This window comes from Echinops telfairi, unplaced genomic scaffold (genome assembly GCF_000313985.2).
Source record: "Echinops telfairi isolate 266 unplaced genomic scaffold, ASM31398v2 ScPeMD7_70;HRSCAF=299, whole genome shotgun sequence".
Classification (NCBI taxonomy): domain Eukaryota; kingdom Metazoa; phylum Chordata; class Mammalia; order Afrosoricida; family Tenrecidae; genus Echinops; species Echinops telfairi.
In genome coordinates this window covers 66,505,611-66,530,323 of record NW_022103968.1, presented here as the reverse complement: position 1 = coordinate 66,530,323, position 24,713 = coordinate 66,505,611, and the positions used below count along the sequence as shown (strand labels likewise).

The 24,713-nt window shown below is 38.2% G+C and overlaps 1 protein-coding gene across 1 annotated transcript in view; it reads right to left on the bottom strand.

Moving 5' to 3' along the window:
* ADK (adenosine kinase) overlaps positions 1–24,713 on the bottom strand; it is a 533,068-nt gene that overhangs the window by 491,723 nt on the left and 16,632 nt on the right. The window contains exon 3 of the mRNA XM_004701182.3: positions 20,013–20,066. Coding sequence (XP_004701239.1) covers positions 20,013–20,066 — 54 coding nt within the window. The remainder of the gene's footprint in view (positions 1–20,012; positions 20,067–24,713) is intronic.

Genomic DNA, 24,713 nt, shown 5'->3' with positions numbered 1-24,713 from the left:
AAATAAAATCATAAATATGGGCTTCTTAAATTGGCTCTCCAGCCTGATTAGTCTTAACACTAGTGATGCTACTTCAACATCCCAAAGCATGGATAAGTCTGCTACACTTCCTAATCCATGGTGTGAAACAGCAAAAATAATACCTAAAGTAACACCACCGATAGATGAGGTGCTGGTTAAAGGAGAGGTTCTGAGTGATCTTATGTTTGATATTTTTCAGGAGTTTTGTAAGGATGACAAGTATAGGGAAGCTGGTTGGCTGGTCCTTCTTACAATGGACAGTGTGATTAAGGAGAGGGATGGTCTCAGAGCCTCAAAAGTGCAGGCTAACGGATTTAAAAACTTCCTCTGTGCTACAAAGGAGCGCCTTCTCTCTGCTAGTAAAAGAGCTGATATTGCTGAGAATCAGGTCCAGGAGTCTCATTATAAGAGTGGCTGAATTAAAACATCAGCTGAATTGCAGATCTAGAGCAGTTTTCTGATACCAAAGTGAGAGCACTGATCGGGGAAAGTTGGGACCCTGAAACATGGGATGGGAACATATGGGCTGATGATCCAGAAGAGGAGGATATTGAACCCTTAGAAACAATTGACCCACCCCGGTCAATAGATTCACCCCTCCCAGCTGAAACTATTAATTCACAATAAACTATCTCAAATCCCCATGAAGACATACAGCTTGGAAAATTTTAAGTAGCAGTTCTACCCAGTCCAATAATGCTTCACTATGAGTCAAAATCTAACTGATGCTAGCGGGTTTAGTTTGGTATTACACACCCAATTGAAGATACTGAATTCAAGTGAAAAATATGTTACAGTTTCCTCAACTTCATGATTAATTTTCAAAGGTAAATTCTCATCAGCTGATATACTTTGATATCTCAGTATCACTAAAGTCTAGGTTCTCTCCATCTTTTAACTCTGCAATCTAATGTTTTAATTTTGTCTTCACCAGTCCTACACAATTATAAAACAGCTCCCACAATTCTAAGTATTCTATCTGAACACAGCACCCAGAAAAGAAACATTTCAACCCCTCATCTCCTCTCATGTCTCATTTTTCACAAACATTTAAGACACATACGCATGTGTTAACTTATCACAAACAAGAAAATGATACACTCATAATTGGCCTAGACTAATCAGGATTTGGCGGCACCCTGGTGGTGTAGTGGTTACATGTTGGGCTGCTCACCACAAGGTCAGCAGTTTGAAGTCACCAGCCAGATCTGAGGGAGAAAGACAGGGCTGTCTACACAGTGTTATCTTCTCAGAGACTCACAGGGCAGTTCTACCCTGTACCAAAGGGTCTCTAGGAGTCCGAATAGACTCAATAGCAAGGAGTTGTTTTTTGGGCTTTTTAAAATTCATGATTTAAGGAGCCCCGAAGCATAGTTGGAGCCCTGGTGGTATAGTGGTTACCCATTGGGCTGCTAACTACAAGGCCAGCAGTTTGAAACCATCAGCTGCTCCTCGAAAGGTGAGGCTTTCTACTCCCATAAAGAGTTAGAGTTCTGGAAACCCACAAAGGGAGTTCTACCCCGTGGTATGGAGCCCCTCTGAGTCTGGACAGGCTTGATGGCAGTGAGCTTGCTTTTTCTTTTTGGGTGGCATAGATGGGCTGCTAACCAAAAAGGCAGCAGTTTGAAACAACCAACCTCTCCTCAAGAGCAAAATAGGATTTCTTCTCCCATAGAAAACTACAGGCCGCCAAACCTTACAGAGTAGTTCTACTCTTATAAGGTCACTCTGAGTTGGAATCACCGCAGTAGCAGTGGGTTTAATAAAAACTTACTCAAGTCACATGGTTGAGGGTTGAGCCACAATCAGATTAGAGCTTAAATGCTGAGCAAAAGGCTGTTTGCCAAAGGCTATGGGTGGCAGTAACAGCCCAAAATTCATTTGCAGAGTCCCCATATATTACAGGTTGCTAGATGAGGGACACAGGGGGCTGTCTCCACCGAATGCCTATGCTGAACGAGGATTGGCTGTGCATGCCACAGTGAGGGGTTGGAAAGGAATCAGGCACACTAATTGGACACATGGGAAAACACCTAAGCACCAAAGATGTGACATCACACTGGTGTACCTGCACTCAGCCAATCCCCTCACCCACACCCCCTCTAGAAACGCTGGAGGAGAATAAAGGCAGGCCCAAGGCCCTGCTCCCTCTCTTGACCTTGGAGATTTGTCCTGCTCTTGGTTCTGAGTTCCTGTTACAGTATTCACTTCACATGGTTGCTCAGCTCTCCTGAAGTGGCCATCGAGCTCCTGAGCAGGCCCCGCTGCCTTGTATGCTTTCCAGAAATAACATGTACTTTTTGAGACTGTAAGACCTGAAACTTTCCCTTCCCTCGTAAAAGTTACCTGGGTTTACAAAAGTGTTTCTGTCATGTGAATTCTTTCAGCATTGCGAAGCAAGAACAGAGGTATACCACTCCAGAAACCTAACACATTGACTCCGCACATAGATTGTTCCTCCATAGAATTCTTTCTGATCATTAGCCAATGATGTAGATAATCATGCTCCCAGGCAGAATGCCTTGGAAAGTGGATTACCTCTACCTATCTCTAGCCAGCTCAGGGAGAGGCAGTCTCTCTGAGGGACTGGCCTGGGTATGTCCTTGATGGAGGTTACAGTACACAGTCATGAGGCATACCTCATCAGTCTTGCCCTAACCCGCTTCCTGCTTCTGTAGTACTATCTGTAACTGAGATATACTGATCTGCCACCAATCATGAATGTGTGACAGTTTCTGTTGGTCCATGCCCTATTTTCCTGGCTTCTTGGTTTGGTTTCTCAGACACCATTTTGACCTCTTGTTAATGGCTTCCTCATCCAGATGAGGTGTCTCTGTCTTTATGTTGTCTTTCTTCCTTTAAAGACTTAAATGTTTTCCTTAAATTATATTTGAGACTGAGTTTTCTTTTGCACCCTAAAACAGAATCAATCTTCATTATGATTACTGGGTAAGTTTTGTATTAAGTTGATTGGATAGCCATCTTGATATTAACTACAATTTTTAACTATGTATGTTTGTGTATAGGACAGGACTAGCCATTGTCTTGAGCGCCATTCTAGCTCTCATGATCTACAAGACAAAGAACATAATGGCTAAAAGTCTGGGCTTTAAAGTCAAACTGACCTGCGTCTGCCTACTCTTAATTCTAATTATTTGCTGCACAATCTTGGTGAAGATATTTTCTTTGTTCTGCAACTGAAAATAGTAATACATTTTAACTCAGACTTTAAGCATTAAGTGGGATGATGAAACACACTTTAACATTTTATTTAGCTAAGCTTCAGGGGCAATAGTAACTAAATTTCAACTAATAATTAGTCAATGAAATACACACCCATATTGTTAAAAGATAACGAACTTTCCCCACAAACCTTTGGGGGACTCCTTGCACAAGAAGAAAGATGAAAAAGGAATGCCAACAACCAGCAGCAAATACTCCTGAGGCCAATCCATCATTTCTTCAAATGATTTATAATTTAAAAAATAAAATAAATTCTGTCAGAATAACTGATTGCACAGTCAAATACCATGGATCTATAAAATCTTTGGGTCTATTCAACAGCAGAATGCATTTGTTAAACCAACTTTTTACTAACAACGTCTGTCCTTTGTAACAATTTCAACTAGGACACTCTGGAGCACATAATAATAGAAAGTTATCTAACTATATTATCCACCTATCCTTGATTCTTTTGTCAACAATCCTATCAAGATCGGGTTGTAAGGTTAACATTTCCTAAGAAAAGGGACTCATTACCCCCAAACCAAACTACTTTTAACTTTATATTTCTTTATTGAACTAAAATGATTTAATGTGGATCTTCCACTCATTGTTCTTCTATCCCTGAAGTTTTAAAAATAAATCAGTAAATTAAGTCACACTTCCATATGAAGGAGCCCTTTAAAATAAAGTAGGCTATCATGTACAGCCTGATTCTCCAAGTTAAAACTACTCGTTTCTTCAATCTTTATAAAATTGAGTGGGAAAAAGGACTGCTTTAGAATCCTCCCGCCCTAAGATCTGACAGGAGGACAGAATCAAATACAGCATATCCACGTATAATTATTATCTCACTAAACTAATTTACTAAACTTCAGAATACAATACCTTTTTCTTCAGTAAGCAGACTATTAACGATAAATGTCTAGGGAAGCTTGTAACCAATGTTTTATTGTTGAGAAGAGAAAAAAAAGTGAAGATATTAAGAGAATCTCTAAAATACAAAGGGCTACCTCTTAGCCCTCAACTTCATTCTTTGGTCCTAAGGCTACAACATTTCATTTCATGCAAGTTCACATTTCATAACAATGCTATACGAAGCATTTTATGAGCTGAAGGTGGCCACCGTTTAACTGTTGCTAAGAAACAGGTCAGTATTCCCAGTGTATTCACGTACTACTAAGACAGCAACTAAACTATCAACCAAATAAAAAGTTGTAAGGAGTTTTGAGTTAGTATTTGGGTAAAGAATACTTGTATCATCAAATCGCTAATGAATTAAATCAAAGTGGTTAAAAGTCAGAGATAAATGTATTAGCCATGCTCTGACTAATGACTGGGTTTCCACAATTAAACCACTAAACATCTCGACTTAGAGTACCTCCTCTGGAAAATGACAATAATTTAGGATCTCTTAACATTTTAAACCTTTTATTTTATGGATTACACCTATGCTCATATCACCAAACAAGAAATTAAAACAGAAACTCTTTAAATATACAAAGAGCTTCAATAAGTTCATGAACAATTTTCATTATCTTTTAATTCAATAAAGCTGCCTTCTGTAGCCACCACATAGGTGTGTGTTAGGTGTCATCAGGTTGGTTCCAGAACAAAGTGAAACAGTATAAAATGGAACAAAACACTGCCTAATCCTGTGCCATCCTTACAACTCTGGCTATATTTGAGCCCTGTGTCAATCCATCATCTTTCTCACTGAAAGTCTGTATCAAGAATGATGCCTAAAAAAAAAAAAAGGATGCGTTTCTCCAGGTATTAGAATTTTTATTTAAGAAACAAACCTACTAAATGTTAACAAAAATACCATTTTGTGAAAAGTGACTACACAGTGAACCCTCTGAGAGCCACACCTCAACAGGATGGCCTTATTTTTCAGGGTCTTACAAGTTTTCTACCTTTGACAGTTGTAATGTTACCACTTTTCTATCACTATTCGTGGCAAAACATGGAGTTTTCCTTCTCTGACAGGTTTCTACCTGACACAGATTCTGGTTTTCACAGGTTTTAAAGTATTTCCAAACAAAAAAAAGAACTTTAGTGGGAAAAGTAGAATTATATGTATTCAAATCTATTTAAAATCTATTTAACAGAACTCTCATATGCATTCAATCGTGGTATCACATAGCACACATCATTTGGCTTCTGAAAACTCCACTTAGCCTTGAGAGAGAATGAAAGTTTAAAAGGGCAAATAATGTCTTAGTAGTATTTTGAAAAGATCTGCAGTTACAGGCCTCCTGATGATGTCTTGGAGACCCAAGAATCCTGAACCACCTATTGAAAACTAATGAACCAAATTATCTCTACTTCTCAAGATCCACATGAGAAGATGGTCTACAAAATACTTTATATAAATTAAAAAGAAAAAAATGAAAAATACTCAACACTTATGTAGATCATGATAGTATGAATCACTAATTTAATTCTAACATTCCATTGAGATGATCGTTTTAAATTAATTTTAAAGATAAGGGGCCAAACAAACAACAACAAAAAGATAAGGGGCCATAGTGGCTTAGTGGGCTACACATTAGGCTGCTAACTGCAAAGGGAGCCGTTTGAATCCACAGCCTCTCCACAGGCGAAGGATAGCTTTTTTTTTTTTTCCTATAAAGATGTGCAGCTGCAGATGGTACCCTGCTATCAAAAAATTTTGCGTCTGGGGTCTTAAAGGCTTGAAGGTAATCAAGCGGCCATCAAGCTCAGAAGCAACAAAGCCCACATGGAAGAAGCACACCAGCCTATGCAATCATGAGGTGTCGAAGGGATCAGGTATAAGGCATCATCAGAACAAAAAATCTTACCATAGTGAATGATGGGGGCAGTGCGGAGTGGAGACCCAAAGCCCATGAGTAGGCCACTGGAGATCCCCTTGCAGAAGGGTTTCGGGAGGAGATGAGCTAGTCAGGATGCGATGTAGCAACAATGAAAAATACAACTTTCCTCTAGTTCCTAAATGTTTCCTCCCCGCTCCCACTATCATGACATGAATTCGACCTTGCAAGTCTGGCTAGATCAGAGGATGTACACTGGTATAGACAGGAACTGGAAATACAAGGAATCCAGGGCCGATGATCCCTACAGGACCAGTGGAGTGAGTGGCGATACTGGGAGGGTAGAGGGAGAGTGGGTTGGAAAGAGGGAACCAATTACAAGGAACTATATGCGACTTCCTCCCTGGGGGAAGGACAACAGAAAAGTGGGTGAAGGGAGACGTCGGACAGGGCAAGATATTACAAAATAACAATTTATAAATTATCAAGGGCTCATGAGGGAGGAGGGAATGGGGAGGGAGGGGAAAAATGAGGACCTAATGTCGGGGGTTTAAATGGAGAGAAAACGTTTGGGCAATGAATGTACAAATGCGCTTTACACAATTGATGTATGTATGGAATGTGATAAGAGTTGTATGAGCCCCTAATAAAATGATTTAAAAAAAAAAGATGTACAGCTGCAGAAGCATTAGGGAGTTCTAGTTTGCCCTGTATGATCAATATGAGTCAATATGCATGATGGCAGTGGATTTGGTGTTGTTTGTTGTCACTGTTGTTATAAGTAGCTATTTCTGAAAGTAATTTGAGATAAAAATAAAATGTAGAACAAAATGTAGAATAATCTGAGTCACTATGGAAATTCCGACAAAGGAGAAACACCAATCTAAATAATTTCCTTCGTATTATAATGCTCATGACATTTAACCTGGAAATGTTTATAACTATATACATAACTATCTATACAAGAAAAACATATTGATGATCTACTATATATGAAACATTGCACTAAATTCAAAAAACTGAAACAAAGCATGAATAATATACTTTTACAGGAGGGATATAAAATAAAATATAAAATATAGTACAAAGTGAAAAACAAAACATGAAATATGGACAAAGGTTTGGAAAAGAGCCCTAGGTTGGTGGTAGTGTAGAAACTAAAATACATACAAGAAAAATGATGAAAATTTTGATTCCCCAGGTCTGTGAATCCAAGAAAACCCATTGTCTATAATTATGGGCCTATAGAGAGATATTTCATTCAAGTCTAAGTAATAAAGCACTGAATGCAAAGCAGTACCTTTCGAGAGGAAAATACAATAAGATTTAATCCCTAGTTCCATCCATACCAATAAATTCATGGATGGCATAGTCAAGAATTACTTACGCAAATACTTAAAATAACACCTACACACTCTTTGGCTTCAATCTCAGAGCAAGAAACAAATAGGAAAAAAAGAAGTGCAGTAATTATCATTAGAAAAGAGCAGATAAAAAAATGAAGAAACATTATTATGGACTAGCGAAATTGCTCAAACCTCACTGAAATATCTAGTTCATTAAATAGCCATTTTAATTATAATGACTGCCCAGTCATTATAATCACCTAGTTGGTTATAGCATAACATAGGATTAATTTTTAAAATAACATTTTCCCTTTATTATATAGGGAACAGTAAAGAGAATAAGACAATTTATTATTTTGCTTAAAAAACATTGATAGACCATAAAATAATCAAAATGTCTATTCTAATTTGTAAATAATTATCCATAGTGAGATAACATTATTAATGATATAAAAATTTAGACATGCAATGTACATTAGATAAGAGACTATTTTATATATAATTACTGATAGTTAACAGAATTTTCATAAACCTCAACTGTAACAATTCTAAACTAAAGAAAAGGCTGTGTGCTAAATCTTAAACCATGACAATTAGTCTCTACAACTAACGAAATAAATATATAGAACAGAAAACAAGGTTACAATGTTTAAGTACTTCTACTCAGCCCACCTGCCTCAAATTATTATGCAAAATAATACTAAGAAACTTTCCATATATATATTTAAAAGGTCTATATTCATTCACCCTACTTATTTTCAGACAAAATAGGTAAAAGAGCACCATCTGGTGGAATCACTTTTGTATTAAAAATCATTTCCCACATTTACATTAATATTTCTTTGAAAATTACATAATAGTGAATCTTTTATAAATTTTTAAGAATAATCAAGATATACGTAAATATTGAACCAAGACTATACTATTTTGTTTGCCTGTTTAAAAACTAAAACAAAACAGCAGCTTTATTAAAATATAACATGGAAAAGATATGAACGCAACTTCATTGTTCTCTTTTTATAATTTAAAAAGTCGTTCTTTCCATTTTTGTTTCTAAATCCATTTTAAAGTTCATTGTGATGGGTTAAAATCCTCTCAGAAATTAACTTGTGACTTTTAGTTTTTTAAAAGTGCCAACTTTTAGAATAGGCTGGATAAACAATCTGGAGGAGAAAACAAGAGCACTGATGGTTCCAGGGGGACATGGGAGGTAGGGGAAAGGAAATGGTGTTAACCAAGCAGGGACAAGGGAACAACAAGTGATCCAAAATCAGTGGTAAGGAGCATGCAAGAGGCCTGGTAGGGATTGATCAAGGGCAATGTAACCGAGAGGAATTATTGAAACCCAAATGAAGGCTGAACATGATAGTGGGACAAGAGGAAAGTAAAAGGAAATAGAGGAAAGAACAAGGAGGCAAAAGGCATTTACAGAGGTCCAAATACAGGCATGTACATATGTAAATATATTTATATATGAGGATGGGGAAATAGATCTATGTGCATATATTTATAGGTTTAGTATTCAGGTAGCAGATGGACATTGGGTGTCCACTCAAACACTCCCTCAATGCAAGAACACTCTGTTCTATTAAATTGGCATTCCATGATGCTCACCTTCCCAACATGATTGCTGAAGACAAATGTGTGCATAGCAAAGGTGGTGAAGAAAGCTGATGGTGCCCACCTATCAAAAGAGATAGCGTCTGGGGCCTTAAAGACTTGAAGGTAAACAAGTGGCCATTGAGCTTACACGTTCACTGATTCAGCTTCCTCCTGCAGTCGGCGTCATTGCGTGTGTTTTGTGAGATTGAGGAGGTCTTTGTAGATTGGGATCGGACATATGGGCTAACGTTGGACTTACGGGCTTGGACAGCATTGAGTTGGGATGCTTCCTTAATGTACACTTGCCTTTTATATAAAACTCTCTCTTATGTACGTATGAGTTTCTGTGGATTTGTTTCTCTAGTCTACCCAGACTAACACAGTACATAAATCTAGTTCTGCAAAAGTTGTGCTCTCTTAAACCACATAATTAAGAAGTGCCCTAATTAAAGAAATCTAAAATTAGTTTAAAAATAACTTAAGAATCCAGACCTAGGGAGCAATTACAAAAATTATTCCATATCTGATCATCAATACTAGCATGCTGCTAGCTTATTAGAATTAGAGGCACTATACACATTAACTATTGTCAGGGCAAGTTTTTGCTCTCTGATAAAAAAAGGAGATAAGTTACAACATAACAGTTGACTTAATTAGGTTGGTAATACAGTATTTAAGGAATATATTTAATTATATCTTAGGCATCTACCTGATGTTCTGAAAGGAGTTAGGTATTTTTATTACTTTCATAAACACTAAATGTAGATGTTTAAAACAAAAAGTTGCTAATGAGTAGTAATTGACTAGATGGCAGTTGAGTTGAGTTTCCTGAAAGACAAAACAAACCCATAAAACACAAAAAGACCACTCCCTTAGTGAAAATATCCCACCCAGTTCGACAGTGAATTAATTGCACTTTTTTTTAAAGAGAAGGAAACTTTAAGTATGCACTTTATTTCTCTTACAACTATCCTATTTGGCTTTTTCTACTTCTAGTCTTACCAACATAGACCCACTGAACTAGAATTCACAATGCTCCCTCTTCCCAAACAAAGAAAGCATACATTAAAGCAGCAGAGCTGTTGGAGAAAGGTTTGATAACATCTTCACTGGAAGAGCACTTCAAAGTAATTAGACTACACAGTAATAAAGCTGTAAGTGAACTTTCTACGCTAGATAATGTTTCAAGCACTTTCCTAAATTATAGGAAAGAGTCAAGTTGCAATCCTAATAAAGTTCTACAGAGAGAGCTTACATCACAAAAAATAAATTTACAATATTTTCAACATTGAGAAAAATCCTGGCCTGTTAGGAACAAAATTTCAACTTATCAACATGAACTCTAAGGCTTTATCCAAACCATCAAGCAACCCAAACACAGTGAATTCACTGTGGTTGAGTCAATTCCAACTCAAAGTGATCCAGTAAGCGAGGGTAAAACTGCCCAGTGGTTTCAAAGACTAATTCTTTATCATAATACAACGCCTCGACTTTCTCCCATGGAGCAGCTAATGGCTTTGAACTACTGACCTAGCTGGCAGCCCAATTTGAAACCTACTATGAAACCAGGGCTCCTTACACAGTTCTACTACTATCTATAAATTATATTTCTAGTAAATCGTACTGAAACTTATAAAATGTATTATCTATCACAAATACTTCAAAACACTTTGCGAAATGGAAGTTTATTTAAAATATATAAAATCATTCCTAAATCAATGAACAAAGAGACATTACCCAATCAAAATAAAACAAAAACTCTTATGACTGTTAATTCCTACTCATGGTGACCCTTGTGTGTAGAACTGTTCAATAGCACTTTCTTGGTCATAAACTTTATGAAAGTATATCAGCAATCCTTCCTTCTGATATAATGTTGAGTAAATTCCAACCATCAACTTTGGTTAGTACTTAAGTGCAAATCATTTGTGCTTTCCAGGGACTTGTAGAGAGCATACAAGCTCACATCAAACAGATCTATCCTTTTCTATTCTAAGATAGGGTCAATTTGCTTAGATCCTTCATTTGTAAAATATGAATGGCTATATCTGCCATAGGCTGCTATGAGGCCCAAATGAGATGAAGAAAATCCAATTAATACCTTCCTTGCTTGCTTTTTCATATATACCCCAACTTCTAACCTGTCAATAGCACCAGGGGTTCTTTTCTAATATACGTCTCATACAACTATTTAATACTTTCCAAAAACCAATTGTTTTAGTTATTACAGAAAAATTTTTCAAGGATTACAATATTTATTAAGACAATAAAAGTTCTCTCCGTATCCCAAAATCTGTATCATTCCTAAAAGTTCTGACTATTAATACTTAAGGAAAACAGGTATTGGTGGCATAAATATCTGTCATACTTTCTCAAACATTCACCATACCAGCAGTTTCACTCTCTACATGTTGCCCCAGTGAATATTCACCCCATAGCTATCACATCATGAAATATGAGTGAACTTCAAAAAATTCATGGAGAAATGGAACTAAAAGACGATGGAATTTTCTACAAACTTTTTGATGCCCCCTTGTATTATCAATAAAGTGTAGCAAAGATTATCAATAAAGTGTAGCAAAGGATCAGTGAACTATGTTTGAACAGACAAGTTTTAAATAACATTTACAAGAAACATCTCGTTCTTGTCACCTCCACAGCCCCTAAATAATGGAATGGTAGGGAGAAAAAAGCCATTGCTTTTTTGTTTTTCCCTCTAAAGAATCGTTTACTAAAAGGTCAGAAACTATACCCAGAGAGGTAACTGGATATGCTGAAAGGGAAGAAGCAGAAAACTAAAGAAAGTATTTGCATGGAAGCGTGAAGAAAATGCAAGACTCGGCGAAAGAATCAGTCCAACTGACGTACAGGCCTTATGAGCAACAGCCGCCCCAATGCTGATGACACCGGCTACCACTACCAACTGCTCTGGAAGAGGCCACATTAAAAGGTGCTGGATAGAGCAGGAAAAAATGTGGAATTAAACTCAAAATCATAAAAAATACTAGACTTACTGGATGGATAGTCTGAGGGGACCCCTCAATAAAGGCCTTATTTCACAATATTAACTGTGACTCTGCTTCCCTAATTGACTCCTAACTGATAAACTAGTGTTACCATATATGACAAAACTCAAACATAACTAAGTTTTTCTAATGCTAAGTTCTAGGCACCAAATATTTCTCCAGATGATAAGGTAGCAAATGATCATTTTAAAGTTTTAAGATTTTACCACCAATGACATACTTTTCCCCCCTTATTAATATAAAACTAAGTTTTGTCTTCAATTATCCCCCATACTAAGTTCTTACATTCTTATTTACTACAAGGTTAACTTTCAGTTTTATTTTGTTGCTGAGAATATGCCAATTAAACATACACCAATCCAACAGTTTCTCCATGTATACTTGAGTGTAAATGATTACATCATGTGAGTTTTACAACTATTCAATCCTTCTTTTCTGAATCGTTCTTTCCTCACTAATATAAAAGCAATGCCCTGTAAAGTTCCTACCTAATACTTTAAGTCGCTGTTGTCAATTTTATCCCATATAGATTGAGCATAAAATAATATAATGCTCAAGGCAAACACTGATAGTAAGAATTAAACTATTCGCTTTTAATAAAACATTAAGGTATAGTTTTGGTTTAGTTGGTTGGTTGGTTGTCTTTTTGTTGTTGTTGTTGTTGTTTGGTTTAAGGAGTTCATCCAACTTCGATGGCTTCAGAAAGTCTAGAGTTCACAAGCATCTTAAATTCTGTTCTGTATTTTCCATCTTCTGATCAGAATCAGAATATGCAGTAATAGTAGAAGGGCACAATTCAGGTATTCTGGCATCAATGTCAAAAGAGTCAATTGTTCATGGAGTAAATTAGCAACAAATTCATTATGTCTTTTATATCTGACTCTCCTTTGTTGTAACAGGTAAATAGAAATCACTTGTGCCTTGGATGCTATTTGTGAGCTTTTAAGACCCCAGAGACTAAAAAGGGTCACACAGAAGGGATGAAAAATCCAGGGTGTGGTATAGCACTGATGAGCCACAGAACTATCCTCTAGTTCTTTATATTTGCTCCCCTTACTATTCATTTATTTTACCTCATTAATCATGTTAGATTTGTGTATGTTAATTTGTATATTTGTATGTGAATGGATATATTGGATCGTGTAAGATATGAGGAAAAACCCAACAAACTATTTTAGGGAAAAGAGGTGGGGGTGTTCCTGGGGGGAAGGGACACCAGTTAGCATTTGGCTGCTAACCAAAAGAGCAACAGTTCAAACCCACTAGTCATTCTTCATGAAAAAAGATTGGGCAACCTGCTACAGTAAAGGTTAGAACCTAAGAAACCGTATAGGGCAATTCTACACAGTTATGCAGGGTTGCTCTGAGTTGGAACTATCTCAGCATAGCAAAACCAATATAACGATAGGAAAAACTTTTACATCCTAGGATTTAAAGTTAAAAAAAAAAGGCAAAAGTTAATCAAAAGAAATGAAAAACTGTAACTCTGATACCTGGCTGAAAACCACAATGCCTAAAGAAATCATCTGAATCCATGGTAGTTTGGGAGTCTTAACAGAAGTCAGCTGAGGGTTTGAATAAAACAGAATAATGTATTTAGTAATCATTCTGGGAAGCACAAGCTCACACGCAAATAGGGAATGTGATTATACAGTGCTTTCTAAAGAACAACCCAAGCAATGTAGCAAATAGGAACTTTACAAACACCATGAATATACAAAAATAAATATTTTTAAACGCTTTTCCTGTAATGAGAAGAGGCACTTATGGCTGAGAATAAAATTCCCAGTGAGGGCATTATATAGAGAATCAACAATAGATAAAAAAGATTGTTGTTTTAGAAAAAAGAGATCCAATGGCGACATGATATCAATGGTGAAGATTTTAAATAAGACAAAAGAAAAGAAAACACAGCATTTTACAGAGACTATAAATTTTTACCAAGTTGTAAAGCATATAAAGTAATTAAGTTAATTTACATGTATATATTTGAGTATTTCATAAACATCTATAAAGCTTTTTATATCAAATTAGTCAAAGATCTTTGTATTATATCCTCTTCTTGGAAGAAGATATATTTAGAAGTGCCGTATATTTAGAAGTCTGGCATACAGAGCAGTTGACTGATTCAATTCACTTGAGATTGGCTATGTGTCTGAAAAAATTTGCTATGACACTTAAGTTAATGAGAGATTGTGACTTGATACAATTAGTGCATACATTATAATATAGAACTAAGACTTGTGATTGATATGGTCTTTTTCCCCCTTCAGAAATTATTGTGCACCTTGGTAACTGCTTGGCATGAAAGAAAAAGTATCTGATTGGGGAGTGGGGGGTGCACTTAAAAAAATTGTGGAGACTTCCGGGAAGATGGCGAATGAGTAACATACCAGAGGGACTCTGCAGAAATCGGCCCAGGAGAGTTACTAAGAGGGAAATTCAACACTGCTGGATTGCAGGAGGGGCATCATAAAGATAAGTAGGCACAGATCCATAATGGATTGAGGGGCTGGGGGCTTTTTGCTTACCACAGTGGATGCCACCAAGGGCTTGACCATAGCCTCGCCACTGTCTCTTGGAGCGGGGACCATTTGGAGCTGATGCAGGGGCTTAATCTCAACACAGCCACAGCTTGCCGCTGCCTCTGGGCAGGAATTAAACCCTTGCAGCCCCATGGGCAGGGATCAGGGCTCAGCTATATTGTTACTTTTGTTTCCATATCTTCTCTCTATCCCGCCACAGTCTCCACGGGCTTAGTTTTTTTTCCCTCCTCTTTGTTTCTTCACTGTTCTATCACACACCACTGCCAACCTACAGCCCAATCCCCTTAGCCTAGGGCATTTACGCCTGCCCCACACCCAGTTAGGTGAGCTCCACCCTGTGCAGCTACGGAGACACTGGGGAAAGCCCAGCTGACCTCCACCAGGGTAAACTCCTCCCAACTTCTTACCAGCGAATTCCTGCCTGTGTACCTGGGGGAGTTCCTATTTTTCCTGTTGTCCCATGTGACTGAGGGAACTTCCTCCCATCTACTTTAGTGCCTCACACGGGCTAAGTCAGCTCAGACAACACCCACCAATGTTCCAAGCTGCTTCAGGAACCTCTGCCCAACATCTGCAGTGATCTACCTGGCCAGGGAAATTCCACCCACCATTTGCAGTGTTCTTCACCAAAGCAGGCAACCCACCAGCCTTCTGGGGTGCTCCCCTTGAGAGTGAAGCCACAGGAGGATAAAGTGGTAGGCTAACTGCATAGTGAAATTAGCTGTAGGGAGTTCAAAGAAACATTCCTACAAGTCTCCCAGAGAGAGCCAGTGCTCTTTGACTCCCAGGAAAATGGCACCTGACTCCTCTAAAACTACAGAACACAATGGAGAGGTCTGAGGGGCTGGCCCCAAACCCAACTACATGGACAGCTGCCCCTCCCCACAGAAGAATTTATTTCAGAGCACAGCACTGAAGCTGCAGCTGAGGGAGAGGCACATGTCTGATCAGAGCACACGGGAGCAAATGAAGGGGGAAGAAGAGAGAGTGGAGCACACACTGGCCCACCAAGCCTTGACAACGATATTCCCACTCAGAGCAGCCAGTCCACAGAGAAGACCATATGGCTGGCCCCTCTATGAGACACGGTATCCATCACTGACCCGTAGCCCGACAAGGAACACCACTGGAGGCACAGTGTGAGAATTGCGCCTGATCAGATCCAACCATACGGAGGCAAAACACTAAAGGCGTGCAACAGAACAGCAAGGGGAACAGAGCAATGACATTCCCAGGGAATACCAAAAATAGGCCAGGGCTTGGTACTCCATCAAACTCAACCTGAAAACAACACACAGTCCTTGAACTAACTACAAGCTTTTCTTTTTTGTTGTTGTGTTGCTTTTTTGGTTGTTTTTCTTTTGTCATTGGCTTCTTGTTGTTGTTTTGTTTTCTTTTGCTTTGTTTTGTTTTTGTGCATGTTATTATCTCCGCAGGTCTGTCTAAATAAAATAGTTCCGGGCGGACATGGGAGAGGGGGAAGTGAGGGGAAAGGAAGTGGTGTTAACAAGGGAAGAACAAGTGATCCAAACCGGTGGTGAGGAGGGTGTCGGAGGCCTCGTAGGCCTCGTAGGGCGTGATCAAGGGTAATGTAACCGAGAGGAATTACTGAAACCCAAATAAAGACTGAGCATGGTAGTGGGACAAGAAGAAAGTAAAAGGAAATAGAGGAACGAGCTAGGAGGCAAAGGGTATTTATAGAGGTCTAAATACAGGTATACATATATGTAAATACATTTATATATGAGGATGGGAAATAGATGTATGTGCCTATATTTATATGTTCAGTATTAAGGTAGCAGATAGACATTGGGCCTCTACTCAAGTACTCCCTCAATGCAAGAACACTGTTCTATTAAACTGGCATTCTATGATGCTCACCTTCCCGACGTAACCGCTAAAACAAAGCATAAGACGGTACATAAGCAAATGTGGTGAAGAAAGCTGATTGAGCCTGGCTATCAAAAGATACAGTGTTAAGGGTCTTAAAGATTTGAAGGTAAACAAGCGGCCATCTATCTGAGAAATAACAAAGCCCACATGGAAGATGTACACCAGCCTGCATCATCACGAGGTGCCGAAGGGATCAGTTAACAGGCATCAAAGAACAAAAAATCAAATCATTGTGTGTTCACCTCCCAGATACAATCACTGAAGACAAATGGGTGCATAAGCAAATGTGGTGAAGAAAGCTGATGGTGCCCGGCAATCAAAAGATATAGTATCTGGGGTCTTAAAGGCTTGGAGGTAAACAAACTAGCTCGGAAACAACAAAGCCCACATGGAAGAAGCACACCAGCCTGTGTGATCACGAGGTGTCGAAGGGATCAGGGATCAGGCTTTAAAGAAGAAAAAATCATATCATTGTGAATGCAGGCAACTGGACATCCCCTTACAGTCGCAGGGAGGAGACAAGCCAGTCAGGGTGCAGTGTAGCAACAATGAAACATACAACACCCCTCTAGTTCCTAAATGCTTCCTCCCTACCCACTATCATGATCCCAATTCTACCTTATAAGTCTGGCTGAACCAGAGGATGTACACTGGTACAGGTAGGAACTGGAAACACAGGGAATCCAGGGTGGATGATCTTTGCAGGACCAGTGGTGAGAGTGGCAGCACCGGGAGGGTGGAAGGAGAGTGGGTTGGAAAGGGGGAACTGATTATAAGGATCTACATATAAAAGTGGGTGAAGGGAGATGTCAGACAGTGTAAGATATGACAAAATAATAATTTATAAATTATCCAGGGTTCATGAGAGCAGAGGGAGCACGGAGGGAGGGGAAAAATGAGGAGCTGATGCTAGGGACTTACATGGAGAGCAAATATTTTGAGAATGATGAGGGTAACGAATGTACAAATGTGCTTTATATAATTGATGTATATATGGATTATGATAAGAGTTATATGAGTCCCCAATAAAATGATTTTAAAAATCCAAAAATAAAACAACAAAAAAAGATTGGGTAAGTATGATGAAAGAATGCAAACAAAATCTGCACTTGTAGAACTATCAGGACACATTAAATAATATTAAATTTGGGAATAAATATCAATTTATACAAGACTACAATAACTTCTTTAGCGCTTAACACCGTAACTAGTGAGAAGGTAAAATTTTAAAAAGATGATTGAAATACTGAAAAAAACTTACTTGTTTAAAATTACTCTATTTTAACTGAATGAGGGAAAAAAAAAACTATGGATTCAGTTACTTGATAAAGCATAAAGTAAAAAGTATGAACTCTACAGCTTTTAATGCATCACAACACAATATTAATTGCTTGATTTTCCTGCTTAAATTTATCCCCTAAGTACTCAATATGTGAAATAGAAAATTAGGAACTTGATAAAAACATTCTTCTTAGAAAAACAAGTGTCACTGTCATTTCTGACTAATTTTATCCTGTTTTCTCCAAGCAGAGGAATAAAAAATATTTTTGTGAATCATGAGTAAGTAAATGAGTAAGGGTATATGGAATGTGAGTCACCAGATTTTAGGAACTAAGAACATTTTTAATGAAAAACATACTTAACACTTACCACATAAAAACAAAGCCTACTCTCATTAAGTCCATTATGACTCATTGCCATCCTACTCAGGTTTTCCCAGACTATAAATATTTAAAGGAACGGATGGCAGCCTCAGCTTCTTCCAGCAGGGAAGCTGTTGAGATTGAACTACAAACCCAGTGCCCAACACCATGACTCCTTCTTTACCACTTAAACTAATTGCCAGCAAGTCAATGTCAACTCAGAGTGAGCCTAGAAGACAGGACAGAAGCACCCCTCTGGGTTTCCAAGACTCACTCTGTCCTGGAGTGGAAACTCTTGTCTTTTTCCCACCAAGGGGCTGGCGGTTTAAGTGCTGGCCTCGTGGTTTTCACCCTTGCATGTACCCCAGGGCTCCTTTTCCTCAAAAAGTCATATTTTTTAAAAAATGTTTAAATTAAAGCTATCATTGTCCTCTCATTATGGAATACACAGAATCAAACTTTTCAAAAGTACATAGCATTTTGACAATACCATGGTGGATCAGTATGATCTTTTAGAAAACAGAATTAGAATTAGAAAATTATGGTTTACTTGAATAAAATATGAAATTAAATGGATAGAGCTTCAATAAAAGTTTATAAAAAATAGAACAGATAGAATTTTTTGTCTCATATGTCATCCTTGTAACATAAGTTCATGACTCATGTACTAAAAGAAGGGGGAAGTAGAAACCATTTCAGGCTCCATTATATAGCTTACTTGGCAAACTAATTATGCTTATAAATTGAAGATTTATCTCTTAGTTTTCTTAGGTACCATTAAGCAGATTTCTATTCATATTACATACCTCATATTTGGAAAATTTTTAAATTTCTCTCATCAAAGTCTCTTGTTTGGTTATAGAAACAACACAATCCATTAGGAAAGATAAGAAAAGAACAAAAAACGAAAGTAAAATTCACCCATAATCCCATCACACAGAGAACTACTAAAAGTTCCTTCTAAGCTATGTAATCCTCTATTTAATCCTTGTGATATTAAATATTACTCTAAAACATTTAGATAAATGCCTAATATTCCATTAAATGTACTGGGAGGAGGGAGGTATATGTAATTTTAATCTATAGTTTAAAAAGGAGGCAAAATTCTATCCTCATTTCAAACTTTACTCTTAAGTGTGTTTTAACCTTCTGGTAAACAAAATAGCTAGGCATTTATTTTGTCCATAAAGCAACAAATGAAACAAAATTATATTTCTGTATCTTTAGCATAGAATAAATGAGGTAGATAAACACCAAATATTAATAATAGTAATTTAAATTTTTATCTAGGCAATGAAAATGACCCATATCCCCAGATATTTTTACTCTACATCATAGGTTCTCAAACATATTTAGCCTACTGCTCCCCTCTAGAAAAAAAATTACTCAAGTGTCCCCCTAGCAATAAAAAACTTTCATACTAACACTGATAATCTAGGATAAAGTATGGGTATAAGCTTTTTCAGTCTCCCTGGACTGCTCCAGTGGCTTGCAGGGGGATTTCACTCATTTTAGGAAACATTGGTCTAAATGAGGGGTACGCCAACTCCAGCTCTTGAGCCACAGGGAGCTCTCTTGGTACATACATGCACGTGACTAAAGTAAAACTGAAAATGAAAATAAAACTATTCAGATAATGGTGATTTCATTTGCTTGTAAAACTATATTTTTAGCTCTTGAATACTTTTTAAATTGTTGTGAGGGGCAGTTTACTGACCCCTGGGCTAGATGATAAAATGGGAATAACCATTTTAAGTTTCATCCATATTTAACGTAGATTATCCCAGTCCTAGTGGGATGAAGAGCATGGTGTTAATTACACTTTCATCTTTCCTATCAACTTAAAGAGTAAGATGTTTTCCATATACATACTCCATAGACAGTAAACTATGCACAACATAGGGTTCAGAACACTTACAGTTCCTTGTGTTTGTCTTCAGCCAAGATTTGGTCATTTGGTTTCAGAGAATACCTACAACATATACAAACAAATATATTGATCACATAATATTATCAGAACAATTGCCTCATGGACATTTGACCGTACTATCAGTAAAGTCAGTTGACCTCAACTAAACGTATTGCTATACTATTATAGGTAATCAAATAAAATGTGGAGATTGTCAAACAATATCATTCATAACACATGAAAGTACAATTTTCCTGATGATAATCAACTGGCAGAAATATAAGTTGGATTTAGAGAGGTGATAGAAAGAAGGTATTCGTGGCTGGAACTTGGCTGAAGCAGAGAATACCAGAAAGATGTTTACTTGTGTTTTATTGACTACGCAAAGGCATTTGGCTATGTAGATTATAAAAAACTAAGAATAATAATAGCAAAGAATGAGAATTCTAGAACACTTCATGTACTCGTGCTGAACTTATACAAGGACCAAGAAGCAGCTTTCAAATAGAACAAAGCTATACTTTGTGATTTCAGATCAAGAAAGGTATGCATTAGTGTTGTATCCTTTCATCATTACTGTTCAATCTGTACGCTGAACAAATAATTCCAGAAGGTGAACCATATGAAGAATAAAATGGCATCAGGATTGGGGGAAGATCTTGCTTGCTGGAAGTGAAGAAGGTGTGAAGCACTTAGTGCCTTCATTATGAATTATACCTCAATGTAAAGAACACAAATGTCCTCACAGTTCCACTGCAAAAATGGCCAGATCTGACCTCTTCAGGTTACTCAAGGAAAATGGAGAATCCAACTCCACAAGGCTGACTGTCACAGGCAGAGGGTCAGATCTATCCCCACCCTCCATTCATCTTTTTGTAACCGTAGTCTGGCACCAACTGTTCCTAATTTTGATAATTTGTCAAATGGCCACACAGAACTCACGGAAAACACTCACAAGTGTGGGATTTATTACTGCAGTGAACAATGTGCCATAAGTTAGCATCATAACACCGTCTGTGGTCCACATCAGTGCCTTTCCTTCCAGCAGCCAAGTCTCTCTCTGGTTCTCAGCCTCTCAGGTACGTGGCCCTTTGGCCTAAGCCTCAGTCCATGGGCCAAGAAGCCCTCGGCACTGCTCTTCTGCTCTCTCTCAAGGTCTCCTTGTCACGACCTCTCGTCTTGGCATGGCAAGACCTCCCCTGCTTCCAGCACTTCAGGCAGAGATTTCAAAAGTGTTCCGCTGATAGCTTTTCTTGCTTGCTTCTGGGATAGCTTTCAAAGACACAGGGGAATGGCTTGGATGGAGATGTATTTTTTTCCAGCAGCAGATACCCCAAAGAAACAAAGCGTGGTCATTTGACTCATACCATCTAGTAAGGCATAGCTACTATTTGTCTGTTAACTTTGCCGTACTGTGGTGGCTTATATGTTGTTGTGATACTGGAAGTTGTCACTGGCATTTGAAATACCAGCAGGGTCACCCAAAGTGAACAGGTTTCAGTTCAGTACAGTAGAGGGGCAACGAAGAAAAAGGCCCTCAACAAGATGGATTGACACGGTGGCTGCAACAACAGGCTCAGACACAAGAACAACGATGGGGGTGGCACAGGACAATCCTCACAAGGTATTCTGAGCTATGAGTTGAAACCAACTAGATGGCACCTAACAAGACAACAATAAAGTACAGACTTTATTGTACAACAAATCCACTTTATTGTACAGACAATAAAGTACAATACATCCACCTGAACCCTGCCCACTGGCATAACAGAGCTCCCTCAAGTGGGATTATAACCACAGGGAGAGAGGGGACGTTGTGGGATTATGGATAGAAGAACCATTTTAAGAGATTTCACTTCACCACATGGATCCATAAATACATCGCAATAAATGAGAAAAATATTCGTCACGGATTTCATTTTTCTTGGATCTACACTCAACACCCATAGGAACATTAGTCAAAAAATCAGACAAAACACTGCACTGGGTAAGACCTCGTTAAAGTGTTAAGGATCAAGGATCTTAAAGGACTTCAATGTGTCTGACCCAGTGATGGCATTTTCAACTACCTCATGTGCACATGAACGCTGGACAATGAATAAGGAAGGCACTGATTATCATTTGAATTGTAATATCTATCAAAGTCACTCTTTCGGAATCCTGAAAAACAGTAACTATGGCCTTGAATTTAACTGGCCCCACAGAATCCCTGAGAAGCCACTGTTTTAACTGGACTTTTTTTTTTTTGGCACCCTAACATGACAAAGACAAGTGGACGCTTTTAACTGAGAGAACTTGTCTGCCTTCATCTACTATTCATATAGACCAACTTAAATCCCGTCTGTTTGGGATAATGAGTGCGTGAGTGAAATGGAACCCGGGCAGCAGTCATCTTTACTTAGTCTTGTTATAAAGGAGCTTGCTTCAAAGTTTATGGGAAAATTCCACTATATTTTAATTCCATTTTTCCATACTTTTTGAGTCCCTTTGTCTACTGTAAGTTATACCAGAAGATGGCTGTCACATGGGCCCTGCAATACCATAGGCTTTTCAATGTCTGTGACCTACAAAGATGATGGTCAGTTTGTGGTCCCGATGGGAAGAGTAGGATTATAAAGTAGTCAATTCTACAGAGGTTGGAAGGAGACGGCATTTTATCACGGGCCAGGAGCCAAATGCATCCTGTGCCAAGCTCCCGGCCATGGGAATGCGGGAGGAAGGCAAGTTGGAACGCTTGAGTTGGTTTAAGAGATGATGTAAGATGGCATAGGCAGTGTAGCAGCCAAATGTCTACAATGAGCCTGCTGACCAATGGCGCAATCGAGCGCAATGGCTTCGACATCGTTTGCTTGCAGGGTGGTACAGCTGAAAGAGCTTGCTGGCAAAGCAAAGCATCCCCACCCGCTGAGTGAGAGAGCAAATCACCACTAGGGAGGTCTGTTAGAAGAATAGGGCATCTCCAGGTACTTGATGGTAGTCAAAAAGCTATAATACTTGCTCAAGTTGTACCTGGTGGTGAAGCCCAGCAAAAGCAGTGGCCAACGGCAGAGGCTGAGGCTAGGGTATGCTTGTGGGCAGAGTATAAAAGATGCCTCTTGTGTCGTCCTGGTAGTAATCTGTCCTGAGTTACAAAACTACATCACTTGGAAATTGGTCCTGATCCTGAACTGTAGCTTGTTACTTCCCTAATAAACCATGTAATAAGCTGGGAGTTTTGTGTGGCCACTGCAATAAATTATCAAAACACCAGGGAAGTACAGTAGGAAGAATACCCAGTGCTTCAATCGGTAAAAGGGTTTGAGCATAGAGATATGTGTGATTTCCATCGAATGGAAATCAGCTCAGCCTCTGGTGGTTCTTCTCGGCTCTCCAACTGAAATCAGGTGACTTCTGATACAATATGAGAGACACATTATTTGAATTAAAACATAAAGTAAGGCTTTTTCTGTCATGGAAGTATGACTGGTTTGAAAAGGAACAGAACCTTTGTCATTATGGCTTTGAATTCAACAATTTATTAAACTAAATGATTAAAACATGCTTAAAGCACTTGATAAAAGCATTTCACACAAAAATTTTCTAATGCTTTGGGTTTATTGAAAATCATAATATTGAACTTCTTCAACATTTTCTAAAAATGTTAACTATGATGCCTCAAAGTAAATGATTAATATTTCAAAAGCCATTGCCACTGAGTCAATTCTGTCCACTATAACCCTCTACAAGGTTTCTGAGGTTGAAAGTCTTTATGGGAGTAAACAGCCTCATCTTTCTCCCTGGGAGAGGCTGGTGGGTTTGAATCTTTGACTTTGTGGTTAGCAATCCAACACTTAGTCATCAGCGCCAGAGGAACTCATTAAAAACTATTAGATATAATTAAAAACTATTTAAGAAGCTTTAATAAAGGCCTTTTTTGTATATTTCCCAGAACTGCATATCTCTAAGGATTCTAATCGGAGTCCTGGTGGTATAGTGGTTACTTGTTGGGCTGCTAACTGCAAGGGCAGCAGTTCAAAACTACCAGCCACACCATAGGAGACAGTTTTCAGTACACTCCAGTGAAGAGTTGCAGTCTCAGCATCTCACACAAGGGCATTTTATCCTATCCTCTAGTGTCATTCTGGGTCAGAATCAATTTGGTGGCAATGAGCTTGGGTTGATTTTAGAAGGACTCTAACGAGGAGTTCATTAACATAGTGGTTAATTGCTCAGGTGCTAATCATTGGTCAGCAGTTCAAATCCACCAGTCATTTCATGGGAGAAAGATGTGCCAGTCTGGTGCCGAAAAGATGTATAGCCCTGGAAACCCTATCGGGCAGTTTCTTCTCTGTCCTATAGGGTCAGAATGAATCAGAAAGACTCGATGGCAGTGGGTTCAGGGCGTTTGTTGAATGTTTTTAATGATTAAAAACTGCTGAGTCAATGGTTTCTAATTCTTTGCATTCCACATACCATAAGAACCTAAACAAGCTATCAACTAATAAGAAATAAAAAATAAATTTTAGTGATAAAGCATTTGATAAAGGAGTTCAAATAATTGAGTGACACTACTGATACACAATTCTGTTCCATTACTATTCAATTGTGTGAAGCAGACAACCCAGCACTCTCATCTCTAAAAGAACAAACGATGCTGAACATTATTTTAGCAATTATTATTTATCAAAAGAAGTTTGAATTGAAGAAATTAGTTTCGTTCATATCGTTAAA